This window comes from Micropterus salmoides, unplaced genomic scaffold (assembly GCF_014851395.1).
Source record: "Micropterus salmoides isolate LMB-PRFRI ecotype aquatic unplaced genomic scaffold, ASM1485139v1 Ms_hic_scaffold_1, whole genome shotgun sequence".
NCBI classification, from domain to species: domain Eukaryota; kingdom Metazoa; phylum Chordata; class Actinopteri; order Centrarchiformes; family Centrarchidae; genus Micropterus; species Micropterus salmoides.
Genome location: NW_024040040.1, coordinates 46,425,357 through 46,442,433, shown reverse-complemented (window position 1 = coordinate 46,442,433; position 17,077 = coordinate 46,425,357). Strand labels below are relative to the sequence as shown.

Genomic DNA, 17,077 nt, shown 5'->3' with positions numbered 1-17,077 from the left:
CTCTCAATACATAACATACAACTTCCACTGTTTCCAAAAAAACTTGCCTTGCTCCCTTGCCTGCATAAGACAGAATCGATGCAGGATGCAGAGGGATGTAGAAGAGGAGAAGGAGAAAGGGCGTTGGCTCCTGAACAGCAGCAGTCCATGTTGGGATGCACAAGCTGAGCAGGGAGCAGCGCATTCAGACGTTGGGGCACTGCTCCCTGGCAGGAGGCCTGTGCCAGTGTTGGCTCTCTACCACAGGAAGCTCTTTCTGCTTCTGAAACTTGGCAGGAGTAGGAATATATGATGGAACAGCCCCACAGGGCATGTGTGTGATAAATGGATAAAGCTGGATAAAGTTATGCTCACAGCTATTGGCTTATGTATGAGTCAAATCCAAACCAGACAGCACCGATGTTTCATTCATTTTCTGAAAACCATACTGCTGTCGCATGGTTTTGCTGAGTGTCATTTATTCATTTGATGTTTGAGCAAAAACATAAATTCATTGAAAAACAGCGCAAACACATTTCATAAAAAGCAGCAACAATTTGATCATCAACAACATGTTCCCTTCTTTTCACGTAATTTAATTTATAAATCAGAATAAAAAAACATTCATTTACTTCCTTTTCCGTTTTATTTTTTTCAGGAACAGGAGTAGCGCATGATACTGTCAGCCTCTTGCAATGAAATATAAATTGCACAGAGAAACCAATGATGAAAACTCAGGCCAATGCATTAAAATAGGTCTTGGATACATTTTCTTTAGAGAGCGCATCACATTTGGTTTGCGCTGCACAGTTGGGCATCTAAATGTAATTCAGCAGCTCTTGAACGCAACTTACAGTCCAGAATGGGTGTCTTGATCCTTCAGAGAACCATATTCTGTCTCTCCAAGGTGATGATGAATTCTAATACCAGTGACTCGGGATTTCTGCTGCCTCATCCTGAAGTGATAAAGGAGAAAACTGATGAAAACACATTATAGGACTGTTGTCTCCTCCTCAAATATGGTGGCTATTTATAATGCTGTAAATCTGACGAGGATTAGGCTGAGTTTTAAAGCTTGTGTGTTTTGAATGGCCTCAGAAATATCTTGGGAAGTGCAGAAATATTTGCTGGTAGCTGGAGCTGCCTCCCTAATCCTTCTGGACATGACTTATTGAGGTTCTTCTCACAGTGATTTTCTATCCTTGGTAGGCCCGCAAGCAAAACATTCACATGTCCACAACAACCTCAAGTGGGATTTTTAGGTTTTTAAATGTATGTGCTGTGAGGAGGTTTTGTGAATCCTCTACTGATAGAATTTTTAAAACGGCAGACATATGGAGAGGAAATGGAAAACTGCAGTGTAACATGTGGTCTCTTAAGAGGTGGATTGAACTGGGACATCAGATGCCCGGATGGACAGATGGACAGATGTGCGGCATTAGCTATGAACATTTTTGCTAGTTCGTACAGTACATTTTTTTTCATAGCGGTATTCATTTTAAAAGATTATTCCAATTTGAGTAAGTGAATAAAAACAAACTGTAGCATTAAAGAAGAAAGAATCACTGGTTTTATTATAAGCCTCATTCATTTTATTATCAGCCTCACTCAACAATAACTAATCTGATTAGTGCAACAGGTCAATACTTCAAGTCGGCTATCTTCAGTGTTTATAGGTTATTGGTAAGTGCTGAAGTGCTGTCAACCACTTAAATCTTCTTCTGGTTTGCTCCCGGAGTTTAGCATTTTTTAGCAAAAACAATTTGACATTTTGGGAAATACGCTTATTGGCTTTTTACAGATTAAACATGATGTGTTTTTAGTGAGCTTTGCTAGTAAACAGATTTTCTCACCTTTGCACAGAATCAAGGTAGCTGTTTCTCCCTGTTTCTAGTCTTTATGCTAAGCTAAGCTAAGCTAAGCTAACTATCTACTGGCTCTAACTTCATACAGTATTTAGTTACAGACTTGACAGTGATATTGATTTTATAATCTAACTCGCGACCGAAAAGCGAATAAGCATATTTCCTGAAATGTCTTACTGTTGGTTCAAGCTAAACCTCAACAGTGAAGAGTATTTCAGTAAACAAGCAAGTGAATCCAGCTTCTAAACAATCAAGATGCATTTGCATGCAATAATACCAGCTACTTTTAAGCTGCCAGAGTTTAGGAATGAATGGGTCCGTAACCACTAGGAGTGACATTTTATGTGTATGATTTGTATCTGGCTTCACTTTTGGCTGTGTCGTCAATATAAAAAAACAACTTAAAAGCCATAATCATTAAAAAAGCATGAAGACTTAAATGTCACTGGTGAAAACATGACTAGAATGTCTTTCTTTTTGCTGATGAAAACTAACAATCAAATGACCAAATTTCTGTCAAAAAGACTACTGTTATTACTCAAAACCAGGTGCCGAAATGAACACTGCTTTACAGTCTCTAATGGACAGTCACTTATTGGATTTTCCTTTGCTCACCAAGCAGAAGCAAAAGAAGACTGTAACAGAGATTAACTCAATGTTACATCAACAATCTGCGACTCATAAACACAGCTAAGCATCCCCGCTGTGAGGAGCCAGCCAGCACTGAGCCAACTGATGATGTGGCTGCATCATTACCCACACCCTTAGATGCGAGAGGCAGGAAACTCTTTACCTTGGGCCTCGCCATTCAGACCCCCTTCCACACAATTCAATTAGATGAATGTTGTTTATGGGCAGTTCTGGCCCATTGGAATGCCATTTTTGCTCCCTCTGTTGAATTCGGCATTAGCTGCCCTTCAGTGGAGCTGGTCTTCCAAATGTCAAAGAGCTTATGACTGAGGAGATGATTAACGGATGTTTAGAGATGCTCAAGGCACAGTTCAGTGGTTACAGCTTTTAATGAGGACCCGGTGTAAGGCCTTTAATGAGGACTGGCTGCAAGAGCCTCCAGGACCTTTAGCAATCTTGTAGAACAACCTCACAGCTGCTGTAATGGACACTTGAATTAAGCAGATATCCAAAGCTCTTACCTGGTCTCAGTTGTCAATATCCGATACATGGTTCTCTATCTGAAAAGGAGAGAGAGGAAGCTCAAATCAAGGATACAGTGTAGAATTTTAATCTGAGCACATAGGTTGTATTGAATCTTTTCTAAAGGTCATCGCTGATACACGCTCGACGAGAACAGCCACGGCAACCTGCCGAACGGTCTTTGTGGTACATGATCACCATCTGCGATCAATGTGACCTTGAGGAAACAAATAAATCTCTTCCACCACGTCTCTGAAAAATAATGTCTTCTATTAGCGAGAGCAGCAAGCTTTCATCAAGGATAGCACGCCTATGCTCACCTGGTTAATGGCTAAATATAGCATAATAGAGAGGTCAAAAGCTTGGCCACATTGCATGGCTGAACCCAGATGAAACCAATTACTTTGATGTCAATGGTTGAAAATGAAAAACTGTGCGGTGGGAAATATAACAGAGCGGCCATATGGTTTACTTAATACTTCTGCAAAATTATGGGAAATAATGTTTTAATTGCTGTTCAAAATGGAGGAAAGTTAAAGGGCACAAACATTTGAACACAGCAGTGAAAAGAAGACATAATTACATATTTTATTTTAAATGCTTCAATGAGATTCAGTTTTTAATATGCAAAGCACAAAAAGGATGAAAACCATTCCTTTCAATGAAAATCAATTAGGATGCCAATGTGCCATTTCTGACCTGAGCGCCTTCATCAGACACCAATTTGTTTATAAAGTATAAAATCTTTCCGCCAATTTTCCCATTGAAAACATGGTTATGGGTCATGTGGGATTTCTTTTAAATGGACATTGTCTAGATAGATATCCACAGATCAGCCTTTTTTCTAGCAGTTTCTTTACTTATGCTACTTCTTCAGTGACCTTGTGAAGAAAAAGCTCTTCATTCTTTTCTACATCCACCACTTCACGGTCAGATCCACACCAGTCCACGCTGGTCCCATCTTGAGTCCTCTGCTATAATTATAGCCTGTAAGTATGTGTGAGCCTGTGCCTGTGTGTGGGCCTGTGAAGAGCCTTTCTTCTACTGTTTGAGCCGGGGTCGACAGGGAGAAACTGTCAGTCCAGGCGCCCTCACCATTCACTCATGTGAAGCCCCGCTCTCTCAGATCTGTGGCCATGAATAATTCTGGAAAATTAACTTTCAGAAGGCGAACATTGTCTGCCCACTTGAGATCTCCCAAAGTGCCTGGCTCTCTCTCTCTCCCTCCCTGTCAGCCCTGTCAACTGTTTCTCTTACCAGATGGTGGCTGCCCTCCTCATCGTAGTCGTCCTCGCCTCCATCGGTCATCTCTCCCGCCTCCACGTCTAGCGCTCCCTCGCCAGCCTCCTCCCCCGAGTTTTCGGCCGTCTCTGACACAGACTCCTCATGCAGGGAGTCGCAGTTGTCCTCGTACTTTCTCTGGGCCTCTGAGTGAAAAAGGAGGGCACAGAGATTGCACTCAAGAGTGTGATCACACATCGCATAGTGGTAGAAGAGTTTCTTTGACTGGCCTTTTCTCTTTTCAAACTCAGAAACAAAGCAAAGTGCTGCCACCACTAGTGAGGCTGCACTGCTCGATACACGTCTAGAAGTGACCTAGTAACATACACCATGTCAACACCAAACACTTTGTACGCTACCGTCGTCCATAGAACAGAACAGACACACTCATTTTAAACAATGCAGCTGTATACACCAGGTGCACAAATTCTTGTATTTAACTCAAGCTTTACAAATGTAACCGCAACCAGAAGCTTCTATTCTTAGCTTTCCACTTAACCCAGGTGAGTACATGACTACATTAAGTGAGTGAGTGAGTGTAGACACTGATGGAGGACTGCAGCTGTGCTGCTTTCGCTGTGTAGGCAAGGTGTTAGCGCTCTATGCTAAGCAAGGCTAAAATGTCTGGATACACTAAATGCTCTTGTAAAACTCAACATATATAACTTGAGACATTTGGGTGTCATGCTAATGTTCTACTTGACACACTGTACCAAATTTCTTTTAAATGTTTTATTTGATTTTAAATTTCATTTTTAGATACCACACATTGTTGTTGAACAATGTATACTGTATTTTCCTGAAGAACACAAATAAATTAGCAACCTTGGTGTCATCTTTGAAGTCAAAGTTTAAGATAAACACATTAAATCTATGGTTCAATCATGTTTTCTGCATCTTAGAAAGAGTGGACCATTACTCTCCAAAAACCTAGAAATTGTTATTCACACCTTTGTCATTCTCTTTGCTCTCTGGCATCTGCAAACAAAACTTAGCCGCCTGGGCTTTTAACTGAACCAAAAAGACCAAATTCCATAAATTCTGTCATCCCTGCACTGGCTACCTGTTTTTCGAATTGATTACAAAGTCTCACTGGTACCTTTAAAGCCCTGAGGGACACAGACCCAAGTTATATTCAAATACAGATGGGAGAGACCAAAACATCTCAAGGACAATTTAAAAGCCCAAGAAGTTAAAATCTTTATGGTAAATTACCTTGTTAACTGGCTCTTTTACCACATTTTGGCCCTTACATTTTAAATATTTCTGCATCCCACCACCTGCTAACTGTTTAAACAAACATTTCCTTCTGAGCAGAAAACCTTCATCATTGTTAGCTCTACAGTCTAGTTTAGTTTTCATTCTCACTCAAATCACACAACAGTTTGCCTGGAGGATGACCAAAACATGGTGTGATTTATTTGGTGTCCAACTGTCATGGAGTTAAAAGATAAAATGCTTCAGAGTTTGAAGAAAACATTGCAAACATGCACAATGCAACATGAAGTCTGAATGACCTTCACAGTGAGCTGCACTCCGAGACTGTCCTGTAGTGTAAGGCATCTATAAAGACCTCTCATATAAACTGAGTCAGCGTGGCGTTGACATCTGTCTATGTTATGATGGAGAGCTCTACTGCTCTTATCTCCCACAATGTCACTAAGACTTATGGCCAGCGTGTGTGCCCTTAATTTCCCTTCCTCCGTGGTTGGTTGTCCTTTTCCCTTTTTTCTCCCAGCTAGCTTTTGTTCTGCTTCTCACCAGACTCGGCTCTCTGCTGCTTCTCGATCTTCTCCAAGCGTCCCAGCAAAGAGTCGATCTTCATCTTGATCTGAGTCAGCTCCCGTTTAATAGTCTGAAGCTGGTCCGTCTTCACTGCTGAGGAACAGAAAGAGATTCATTTATAGCTACTTCAAGTTGGGTTTATTTTGTCCTAATTTCATTTGTACACTCATTTTAACGATGCCGCTTCATAAAGTTTATCACAGACTGCATGCTGTCATCTGTTAATACTTTTAGTTTTTAGTTTTGGATATCATATCATCACTCTGAGTCACACTTTCCTCAGGGAAGAACATCTCGAGCTGGCCAACAGTAAAGTTATCCTGCTGAAACTGTGGACCTGCTGCTTTCAATTTGAAGATTAGTGCATGGCTTACGCCCACCATGCTGTGCAGTGCTGCTCAAGTTTTGCTCAATAATGCCAGTATTTGAACAAGCTGTATGTTATCTTTCAGTTGGCATTACATGATTATATAAAACATGGGGAGTGTTTACACTTTAAGACAGTATCTGATTGGTGCATATTATAAATGGCAGCTTTGTGTCTTCAGGTTTTAAGCCTTAATCCTGCATCCCCCTTTTTTGCAATCGCCATTAAATGTATAAATGTACATTCTATTGGTACCTCTCTACAGTATAAAGTAATTTTCATTGTCTTTGGCGGAGTCTGCCATTCCCGTGTGATGTGAAAATTGCCTTCACATGCATGAGGGATTAACAGGAAATTATGCAGTATGTTAGTCCAGCATTACGGTTTCAATTAATATCAGCCTCACGCTTTACTGTTCATTCTCCTATAGCCATATTAGAGCTGTGTTTAGTCATTGTAAAGCAAATTGATCAAGTCCTACTATTGCTGCTTCACAAAATAATCCAACAGGAGAAACACAAGAGTGGTTTTCATTTTAAATTGAAATCTTTATTTCGAACATGCAAGAGAAAGTATAAAAAAATAAAACAAAAAAAATAGGAGAAAAAAAAACAACAGATGAGCAGCAAAAGTACCCTACTTTCCTGTGTTAACATACTTTTATCACATGTGCGAAAAGGAGTAGGAAGAAGTAAAACTTATGTACTCCTACCCCTTTAATTCTTACATACCTTGAATTAACAATTTTTATATATATATATATATATATATATTATATATACACACACACACACACACTTTATGTACACAATAATAGTGACCACTGACAAGTATTTATTTATCTAACCTCGATTATGTACTTTTTCAAACAGCAAAAAATACAACAAAAACCCCATACAAACAAACGAAACAAAAACAAAGGAGCACTCCTACTTTTACTACAGTGCTTCTCGATACCTCTTGAAAATAATTTCTTTGTAAATTTTTTTGAAAAGGAATATGTTTGGGCATTGCATTAGGTTCTCATTTAGTTTATCCCACAATTTAACTCCGCAAATTGATAAACATCATCTTTTCCTTGTTGTTCTAAATCTATTAGTCTTAAAATTTCCCCTTCCCCGTAAATCGTACCCTCCCTCCCTCCCTCCCTCCCTCTCAGAGAACTTCTTTTGTATATTCCCAGGCAGTAGTTTATTTCTTGCTTTGAACATGAATACTGCAGTTTGATATTCAATTAGATCACGGTATTTTAGCAATTTAGACTGTAGAAACAATGAATTTGTGTGATCCCGAAATCCAACGTTCTGAATGATTCTCATGGCTCTTTTTTGCATTATGACTAGTGGCTGTAGTGAATGTTGATAAGTGCTTCCCTAAACCTCTACACAGTAATTCAAATAAGGTAACAATAGTGAACAGTACAGTATGTGAAGTGATTTAAGACCCAGAATGTGCTCAGCTCTTGCTAGGACTGCAATAAAGCAGTCACAGGAATGTATTTGTATCTTCGGTGATAAATCAGTCGCTCTTCTGTATTTCTGATAAAGTAGCTGCTCATGGACAGACCAGAAATCACAGGTGTCACACGGTATGGTTATTATTCTATAGGCAAGCATACAATCTAAAACATGTTTCCAAATATAAATTAATATTTCCCTTGTTTAAAAATATCTTTGCAGACTTTTACAGAATAGCCGTACTTTCGGGAAAAGTATAGAAAATTGACAGCTGCTTATGAACTTAATGCCAAATTCAATTCTCAGAATATGTTATAAAATTGCATAAAATAAATCATTATCAAACTGTGTAACACAGAGAACACAACTGTCCAAACAGCAAATTTCAACATAGCATAGGGAGTATAGTAAAAGGAACTTAAGCTGTGAAATGTTCAAATGATTCTTTAGCAGATGAAAAGCACCTCATCCCTGAAATATCCACATTTTATTATTTGTTTGAAGTCGAAATGTGAATAACCATTGGCATGTATTGAACATGATGCAAAACAGCGCTTTTGTCTTTTAATCCAGAATAGTAAAAAAAGATTTAAATTTTATTTTAAGGCTTAAGACTTGTGTTTAGAACACTAAGATGTATTAAAAAAAAACAAACATACCATTGTGTTTCAATTGCATTCTGACATTTTATACACTCACTGCAACTTTGTCTGATCATTGCCTCACTAACAATTCCGCATGAGAAACAAGGGGCACAATTTGCCCTCCTACGGCTTCTGTTTACTGCCTCATGAATAATTGCTCTCCCCTTCCTGCTTTGCTTTGGGTCTTACACTCAGTGTTCACTCTACAATACATTTCTCAGCTTTGGGTAAATTAAGTGTAAGCGTATCATGTCAAAGTTTGAGTCTTAACCTTGATATGTCATATTGAAATAACATCTGCTGGAAAAAAAGAACATCTAAAAAAAGGACGTCACCATTAATTCAATGTGGCCCGTCTCACGGTTGCTGAAACGTGTACTCCTTAGCAGCTTGAACTGAGCAGATTAAAAAATTTAGACTATAAAGTAATAAGATAATCTTATTCCTTAACCCTCGGCAGCTGAAATGTGTCATCTTTTTGAGAGGAGGGGGGAAAACAGGCACCAGAAGTTGAGGAGAAAACATAAAATTCTCTTTGACACCTATCAGATTTTGTCAGGGCTGGAAAGAGGATGGATGAGTGCTCGGTAAACAAACCCACGAATTCCTGTAAAGCTTGAGCCGGAAAATCAGAGGCAGGAGACACGTACAGAATCAAAACATTACTTGTCTGGTATCATGTCTGCATGAGGCTCTTTAAGTTAGTTTCTTTGATGCATATTTACACCCACGCCACATCACAATGCAGAGCCCGTCCTACAGAAAGCCTGTGGACTATTATGTATGTATGAGCATAAAAACATGCAGAAATTATAACGATCTACGGCCAGAGAAGATGTCAGCGCCTGATAGAAAAATTCTCACTTATTAGCTAGATTCATTAAAAGACGATATTTTAATCTTTCGCTAGCATTCATGCTAAAAAACAACACATGCTGCCCAGGTAAGATCCAATGCATTCTGTGTTGTATTTGTTAATACTGCATCCAAATGGAGCAGGATGATTAGGTATGCATGAGAAAGAGAGAGAAAAGGGGTGTAATAATGCCAGAAGGAAATGTGTGTGGAAATCACAAGAGTGAATCTCATGTTGTTGTGTAAAGCAGCCATCGACCCTTAAGTTACAGAGAAGCAGGAAATCGACCTTACTGCGGGGGGGGTATAAAGGATATCTCGATGGTGGGACACGCTGAAGTGTTTTTATCTCCTTCGCAGTATCACCTGCTTCCAATGTGTACAGGCCAACATCCATGAATGTGCACACCTCTACGCTCACTTCCTTATTCTAACATTATCTGAGCTCGCTCTGGCCAGCTTACTAGTCGTCCTTTGATGATAAGAAAGTGTTGAACAGTTTCTAATTTATCGCCGCCTCCAGGCCTTTTTTCCTTTTGTGCTGTCAGTCACATGAGCTGCGGAGAGAAAACATACACATCCTAATCCAACATCGTTTCATCAACGCAGCATCTTGAAATAACCCGGGCTAAAAAAAAGAGAGAGGGTAAAAAAAGCCATTGTTATTTAATAAGCATTAGGAAAGATTTAGGGATGAGTAATGGATCTAATTTTAGGACCTAATGATGAACTGCAAAAATTATATCTTGCGGATAGTGAGAATCTCTTGAATCACTGGTCTGTGTAGATTAAACCAGACAAAAAGGTTTGGGGCTGGTGACGCCGATGTAAAAAAAAGTTACCAGCTGACATACAAACATTAGTGGCATTCTGTGAGCCAGGTTTTTAAAGACACAATGGAAGAAGCCTGATTTTAAAACTATTTTTAATACTTGGTCATGCACTGATGTACGCCTACATTACAAAAGACACCTGTACATGATGTGTCTTGTGTGTTTTATATTATTATATGGATACTGTTTTAAACCCCTTAACAAGCAGCACCCAGAATCCAAGCACTTGTTACATGATTTAGGATGGCATCCTGGTAAATTCCCAACTTTACATCGTTTGAACACCTCATGATTCTATCAGTATAAACCATTTTGAGATCCTAATATCAGTGTAAACTTTTTTAAATTAACATATTCACATTAAAAGCTGAAACCAGTGGTCTATTATTTTGTCTAATCATTACAGCTCTAGTTCAGTATCACAAGACCAATTCTGACTTTTTGACAGTGAATAAAAACTACTTTATTTTGAACATATCAGTTTTGAGCTTGTAAAAAAAAGGATGCTTGTTAAAGGGTTAATCATTTTACATTTAATTTTTTAATTAGATATTTTGACAGCGGAGTAAAAGAAAAAGAAAACACTGAGAAGGCGTACTACCCATCTTGCACACCCTACATTCAACATGTGGCTCTTAAGAAAGGGGTCAAATGGTTTATTACGATTGTGTCCCATTCCCATTGCAGCCTGTGAATTCACAAAATACAGCATAAATTAAAGATTCATTCATCATTCACAGTCTTTATTCAATAGAAAGAACTGCCCTTGTCATGTGTCAAAGTGACAATCAACAATGTGTGTCAAAGAGGGTTTAATGTGAACAACACAAATCTATCCATCCTCATGATGCTGTTTCTTTTTCTCCCTCAAGTGACTGATTACTTGTACAGCCCAAGTGGTTCAAACTGCCCACGCTAAACCACCGTGTTGTTCGGACAAGCTAACCGTATTTTGCTGTCCAATCTATCTAGGCCAAATTCAAAGCAAACAGTGATTTTTCACAGCACTGGCAGGGGCAAATTAGTCTCCCAAACGTACAGCAGCACTGCTTAGACAGAGGAGAGAATTCATTGACTCTGTCCAAAAAGAGGATGGAAGATGGGCTGTCTTTTTTTCCCCTTTCTCTATAACACCAACTGCAACTGGGTCCTCCTGACAGACCTTACCAAGCTGCTCGCGCTGATAACAGCGGCCTAGACAGGCAACAATGAAACAAACACTGTAGCCAATTACACAGGCTACAGATAGAGACTTAACATTTAGCAAAATACAGCTGACCACAGCTCCACAGAGATGGCCCCAATCTCACATTAATTATATTTAAGAGGTTATAATGCATCACCAGTTAATCAGAAGACCAAATGAGATCCAGATGGATCCTGGGTGACAGGAATAGCACTGTTTACTGTCTGAGTGCTGCTCGCAAAGCTCGGATTATATTTGTGTTTGCGATTTAGTGTTTTGCTCTACATTGCAATGTGGCTTGTTCTGAGCTGCTGGAGTGAGTTAAATAGCTTTTTGCAGTGGCACAGCGCAAGTAGTGCAGCTGAATCATGCCACCGTCTTTTTCTCTCAGAGCAATGGTTTTGAGATTTGCATTAAGCCTTCGGTTCTTTGAAAAGGACAGCACGCCATTAGCGTAATTAGGCAGTGCTCTTTTGAAAAATAAAAATGGAAACAAAGTAAAAAAATCTGGCTAGTCCAGTGTGAACACAAGTAAAAAAGCTCCTTATTGTACGTACGTTTGAGCCCGGAGGAGGAGGAGGATGTGGGAGGTCTGGAGGATGAAGAGGAGGAAGAGGAGGATGTTTTGACGGGGAAGGAGGTCTTCCCACGGCGGGAGGATGGAGCGAGCACCCTGGAGCGTTTCAGGGGGATCACGGCTCTGGGTGGGGGGGCCACTCTGCCATGGTAGTCAAACAGCCTCAAGAAAGGAAAAACCCATAAAATTACACTTCACTTCTTACACTGTTTCTAGTCTGTCTTTTCTAAGAGGCCCTATAGCATTCAGAAAGAGTCCATCTACTAGAGCTAAAAGTTTTTTTCCACTTATTTCACCATCACTTCTTTCTAAAGCCTATTATCTGTTCCCAGTATTGTATTTCAAGATAAGATTTTCTATGAATTTCTCTTGGGTCCTTTCTCTCAAATGGCACACATCAAACAAAAAGGTAGACATTGCAGTTCAAATCTAACAATATCCCTCTTTCTGTACATCTATCCGGGCCAATAAATGCATGCAAATAATCCCTTCGTGTATATTTGTGGGAAGAAGATGAAAAGAAGAGGGTGCTAAATGTCAAATGAAGGTGTCAGCTATGACTGTTCTCAGTGACAGCAGACGTCTGTCACGGCTCTCAACAAGTTGACATTTAGAAAATGTCTTCGCAGAAATGCACTCTGATCATTGGCGGATAAATGAGAGAGAAAACAAGTGTTCCTTCATCAGCATGTTTGAGTTGCATGCTTGATCTGTTCAGACATTTTGACAAGTTGACTATTTGAGGGTGCCTCTGTGGGAAGTAGTGAATTACATCTGACAAGAGAAACTTTTAATGAGGAGGAGTCATAAAATCTAAAGGTAAGCCCTATTGACTGTTTGCTAAACCTCTACCCTGAATCATGATTGTCCAATTCGTAACTAGGCACACCAGGTCTGTTAAGCACTGGATTTCTCCACATTACTAACATCCTGAAAGGCTGTTACAGTTTGAAAAAAAAAAGGACAAAAATGAGACACAAAGTATGACATAGAAAGTAAGTTATATCATACAACCCAAACAGGATTATGTTTGGGTTGTATATTCTTATCATACCTACAATACTGGGACTAATTAGTTCCACACTGCAAAACAAGAATAGTGCTTTTTCTTCTTATTTGTGTCTCCAACATGGTGAGGATGCTAACTTTTGGCCTTGAACAACAGCAAAAAACGATTTATGTAGTTGTCAAATGCATAGTTAGGATCTAGGGCTGTCCCCGACTAAGGATTTACATAGTCCAATCAGAATCGTCAAGTCCTGCCTATAGTCGACTGATAGTCGAATCATGTGTTTTTGTGCACGCCGATTGCAAGCTGAAGCTAAACTGAGGCTTATTAGGTATTGAGGCTAAAGTCAATTGCGCTGTGCCGGCAAGCAAAAGTTCTTCTTATTTTATTACTCAACGAATTGATGAAATAATGAACTAAAATCATTGTTAGCTGCAGCCCTAATGTGAATGATACATACCTGCTGTAGAAGTCGTCCCTGTAGTACTCGTAATCAAATTCATAACCACTACAAACAGAGAGATGGAAGGGGGAGGAGGATGGCAGGGAGAAAGAGATAAAGAAAGGGATGGGTTTTATTAAGGGGAGACATTTTGGATCTGTCAAAAGTAAGCAGATCAAACTCAAGCTGTTTTGACTCAAATGGACATGCTCCAGTTTATGCCTAAAGCTCAGAGCAGGTTAAGCAGCAAGCCTAAGCCATGCTGGCATGCAAAAACCACACATCAACAACAACAAAAAGTGATATACAGTCAGAGAATGAAAGAAAAATCTTTTCTTAGACCCTGGAGGGGAAAATCCATGTTTAGTACCCACTCACAATGGCTAATTTAGAATTCAGAGAAATAAAATAAAAAGAAGAAGTGCAAAGAAGGAGCTGTTTTGAAATGTTGCTATTCTCACAGGAATTTTAAATAGGATTAATGCATTATTATTTCAATTTAGAGTTGTGTAGTGTTGGTTTTTGCCTCTCCTGCGCCTGTTCCCTAATTACCACATTAGGCTGTTTTCAGCTGCAGCTATAAAATGCAAATGAGGGTTTATAATAACACAATACACAAACTAATAAATTAGTAAAATAAGATGTGCAATGCAACAAACCAACAATTCAGGAAGGTGGAAATTGGAGGGAATAGTACAGAGTACACAGAAAACGTGTCCCGTTGAATAGAAAAAACATGTCTGCCTCACATTAGACTGCAGTAAACAAGCACTGCTTTGATCTGTTTGTGACCAGGAGATGTGTACGGGGCAGAAAATCAGGGTCACGCTTAATGAAGCTTATACAACAGCACCTCCTTTGAGCTTTACAGGCCCGTGCTGAACAAACTACGGTCAAGGCTTGGAAATGTGAAGTGCCTTAAAAACTCAATTAAAAATTCAAGGTTCAAAATTAACAAAAATGTACATATTAGGAATCCTGATACATGAAATATTACTCCACATTTACATCAGTGGGAGGAGCAGGATGTGAAAGATATTTCTGGCAAGAGCTGCACATTTGCATGTCAGGAAGTATGTTGTAGAGAGGGTAAATCTTACCTATAAACAGCTGAGAGTGGCCGTTTGGAGCCTGCTTTAGGCCTGTATGGCTTTGGCTCGCCTGCCATGTTTATGTCTGCAAAAATACACAAACAGACAGGGAATTGATTGACAGTCATTTGTGTACTGCAGTGAGCAGCCTTTACGTAAATCATGCATACCCATATACCGTGTGTACCTGAGGTACCCACATACTGCTGATGCGACATCAGCGGATGACGGGATAATAATCAAGTGGAACCACTCTCACACTGTGTATAACAGACAGTTGGTAACGAGACTGATAACGTTACTGGCAAAGTGAGGCATCGCCAACAACAGCACAATTTGATGGTTTTCTTTAAAAAACAAAGAAAGGAGACGTGAGTTGGTTGATGCATAGGGAGTACGAAAGGCGTGTATTTTGAGTTACAGTGAGATGCTCTAATCATAATGTATTCCTCATAATAAAGATTACTAGATACCACTGGACTTGAACTCAAAATCTAACACATTTATTGTTAAAACTATTTGCAGTGTATGACTCCTTTTTTCCCCTTGGGGGAGGCAGCCTGGACCCACCACTTTGCTGTCAAAATTTCCCCACTTGTGGGTGTATTGGGGTTGACCCAGGGTATGAACGTCAGTAGCAAATAAGACTGGGAATCTGATCAAATTCACGATTTATAAATTAATTAGAGTACAGCTAGGCCTGTTCTTTGATGGTGTGGGTGTTTACTACGCTATGTTTCTGTTATGGTAAAGCCCTTCTAGTGTCAGTGGACAAAGTAAAACTCACATAAGCACCGCTGCTTGAAAAGGAGAAGTGTGTCGAAAGTGAAACAACAAAATCCTCACACAGAGTGACGGCTCATGATGGAAATGATGGTACCGCATATAGCTCAAAGCAGTGTCTGAGCACAAGGGAGCAAAAAAGAAGTACTACTTCATAAGTGAGTAAAATATCAATTCAAGTTTTCTGGAAGCTCTGTGCTTTTTCCACTGTAAAACTGAACTTTTCATGCGACATTTAAGTAAGTAGCAAACAAAGCTGTGCTACAGCAGGACACATTCACAAATGTTGAGGTTCATTTTGGAAGACAATTTTACCGAGGCAGGACTGAAGACCTTGTCACTGTGCACTGGAAAGATTATAAAATGAAATCCTTGTTGGAAGACAGGAGGGAGCACTTGAAAACATATAAACAATGAAAAAGAATACGCTCCAACAAAAGCTGGATGTTAGTGGAGCTTTGATTTATAGCCGGCTGTTCGTTCTTTGTATACATTTTCTTTTAACCATCAGGTGTACAGATTTGTGACCAAGCCAGTCGGTGATGTGGAATTTTTCAAATCGCTATCTGTGCCGTGCCAAGGGTGTTTCAAGGTCCTCGTATTTTGTGCATAGTCAGAGTGGTTTCCGGGAGAGGAGCCAGTGGGTCAAAATAAGCAAGTAAAACACTCAAACAGACAAGGAGAACAGCCCAGAAATTTGGGGTGTATGGCTGTATCCATGAAGTTAAGCCCAGAATGGTGCATGAGAATAACTCCTTTAACTGAGCTTTAGCAGTAAGAGTAGCATTCTCATCCATATCTGAGGTCAGGTATGAGCTGTACAAACGTTATGCTTAAAAAAAAGATGAATAAAAGACACAGAGGATTATGAAGAATATGGATCGCTTGAGGCAAAAAAGTGAGAACAACTTAATGCTTTCTGCACAGTCTGACCAAATAGTTTATTTTTTGCATGCAGTCATGTTCTCACTATAATTTTGTCCCTTTCGGCAATACGCATTTGCTTATATAATTTATGTGCCCCCCACCCCCCCAAAAAACCAAACACCAAACAAGTGGAAGCGCCCCAACCCCCCAGGAGTGGAATTTCGCTGGGGTGAAAATAAGCTTCTCTTCCCTCCTTCTCCCAGTGGCTGCTCTCACGAGAAATAGGATTAAACCCTGGTCTGTTTGTATACTACCTACTTAGACATGCTAAAACAGACTTTTTACGCCGAGCTACATGACCAAATGAGCAAACGAGTGTGTGTATGTGTGTGTGTGTGCGTGTGTGTGTGTGTGTGTGTGTGTGTGTGTGTGTGTGTGTATTTGAAAGAGCATGTTGGGTTTAACCATGAAGCTGATTTAGGAGATTATTATGATTTTGCTCATTAACCTGAAATTTTCTTACATGATCCACATGGAGACCATTTAGACCGGGTTCGAATCCACTGTGAGACACCAATGTGTCCCTGAGCAAGACACTTAACCCCTTGTTGCTCCAGAGGCATGCGACCTCTGACATACTTAGCAATTGTAAGTCGCTTTGGATAAATGCGTCAGCTAAATGAATAAACGTAATGTATTATTAAATACAGTACACTAATCTAAAAAAATTCTTCTTTATTGAGTTCATATACAGCACTCTGTTAAGACAAATCCTTGCTATTCTGTCACAAGTGTTGCATCTGCCAGAAGAAAGGCTTCCCAGTGTGATTGAGACTGTCAGGATTGGTCTGGTTCAAGAGTTCAAGAGTCCACTGCAGGTTTAGAGCTAAAACGAGTCGATGAT

At 39.7% G+C, this 17,077-nt stretch overlaps 1 protein-coding gene across 4 annotated transcripts in view; it reads right to left on the bottom strand.

Moving 5' to 3' along the window:
- Positions 1-407: 407 nt before the first annotated feature.
- The window catches only part of LOC119912138 (RNA-binding Raly-like protein), a 107,925-nt gene continuing 91,255 nt past the window's right edge, over positions 408-17,077 (bottom strand). For 3 of the 4 annotated variants that reach the window (XM_038731163.1, XM_038731171.1, XM_038731179.1), the window contains exons 3-9: positions 14,533-14,608; positions 13,451-13,498; positions 11,962-12,143; positions 6,039-6,155; positions 4,254-4,423; positions 2,996-3,034; positions 408-935 (exon numbers count right to left, since the gene is read on the bottom strand). In XM_038731163.1, coding sequence (XP_038587091.1) covers positions 3,002-3,034; positions 4,254-4,423; positions 6,039-6,155; positions 11,962-12,143; positions 13,451-13,498; positions 14,533-14,608 — 626 coding nt within the window. In that variant the 3' untranslated portion in view covers positions 408-935; positions 2,996-3,001. The remainder of the gene's footprint in view (positions 936-2,995; positions 3,035-4,253; positions 4,424-6,038; positions 6,156-11,961; positions 12,144-13,450; positions 13,499-14,532; positions 14,609-17,077) is intronic. The other variant, XM_038731188.1, reaches the window with a different exon arrangement.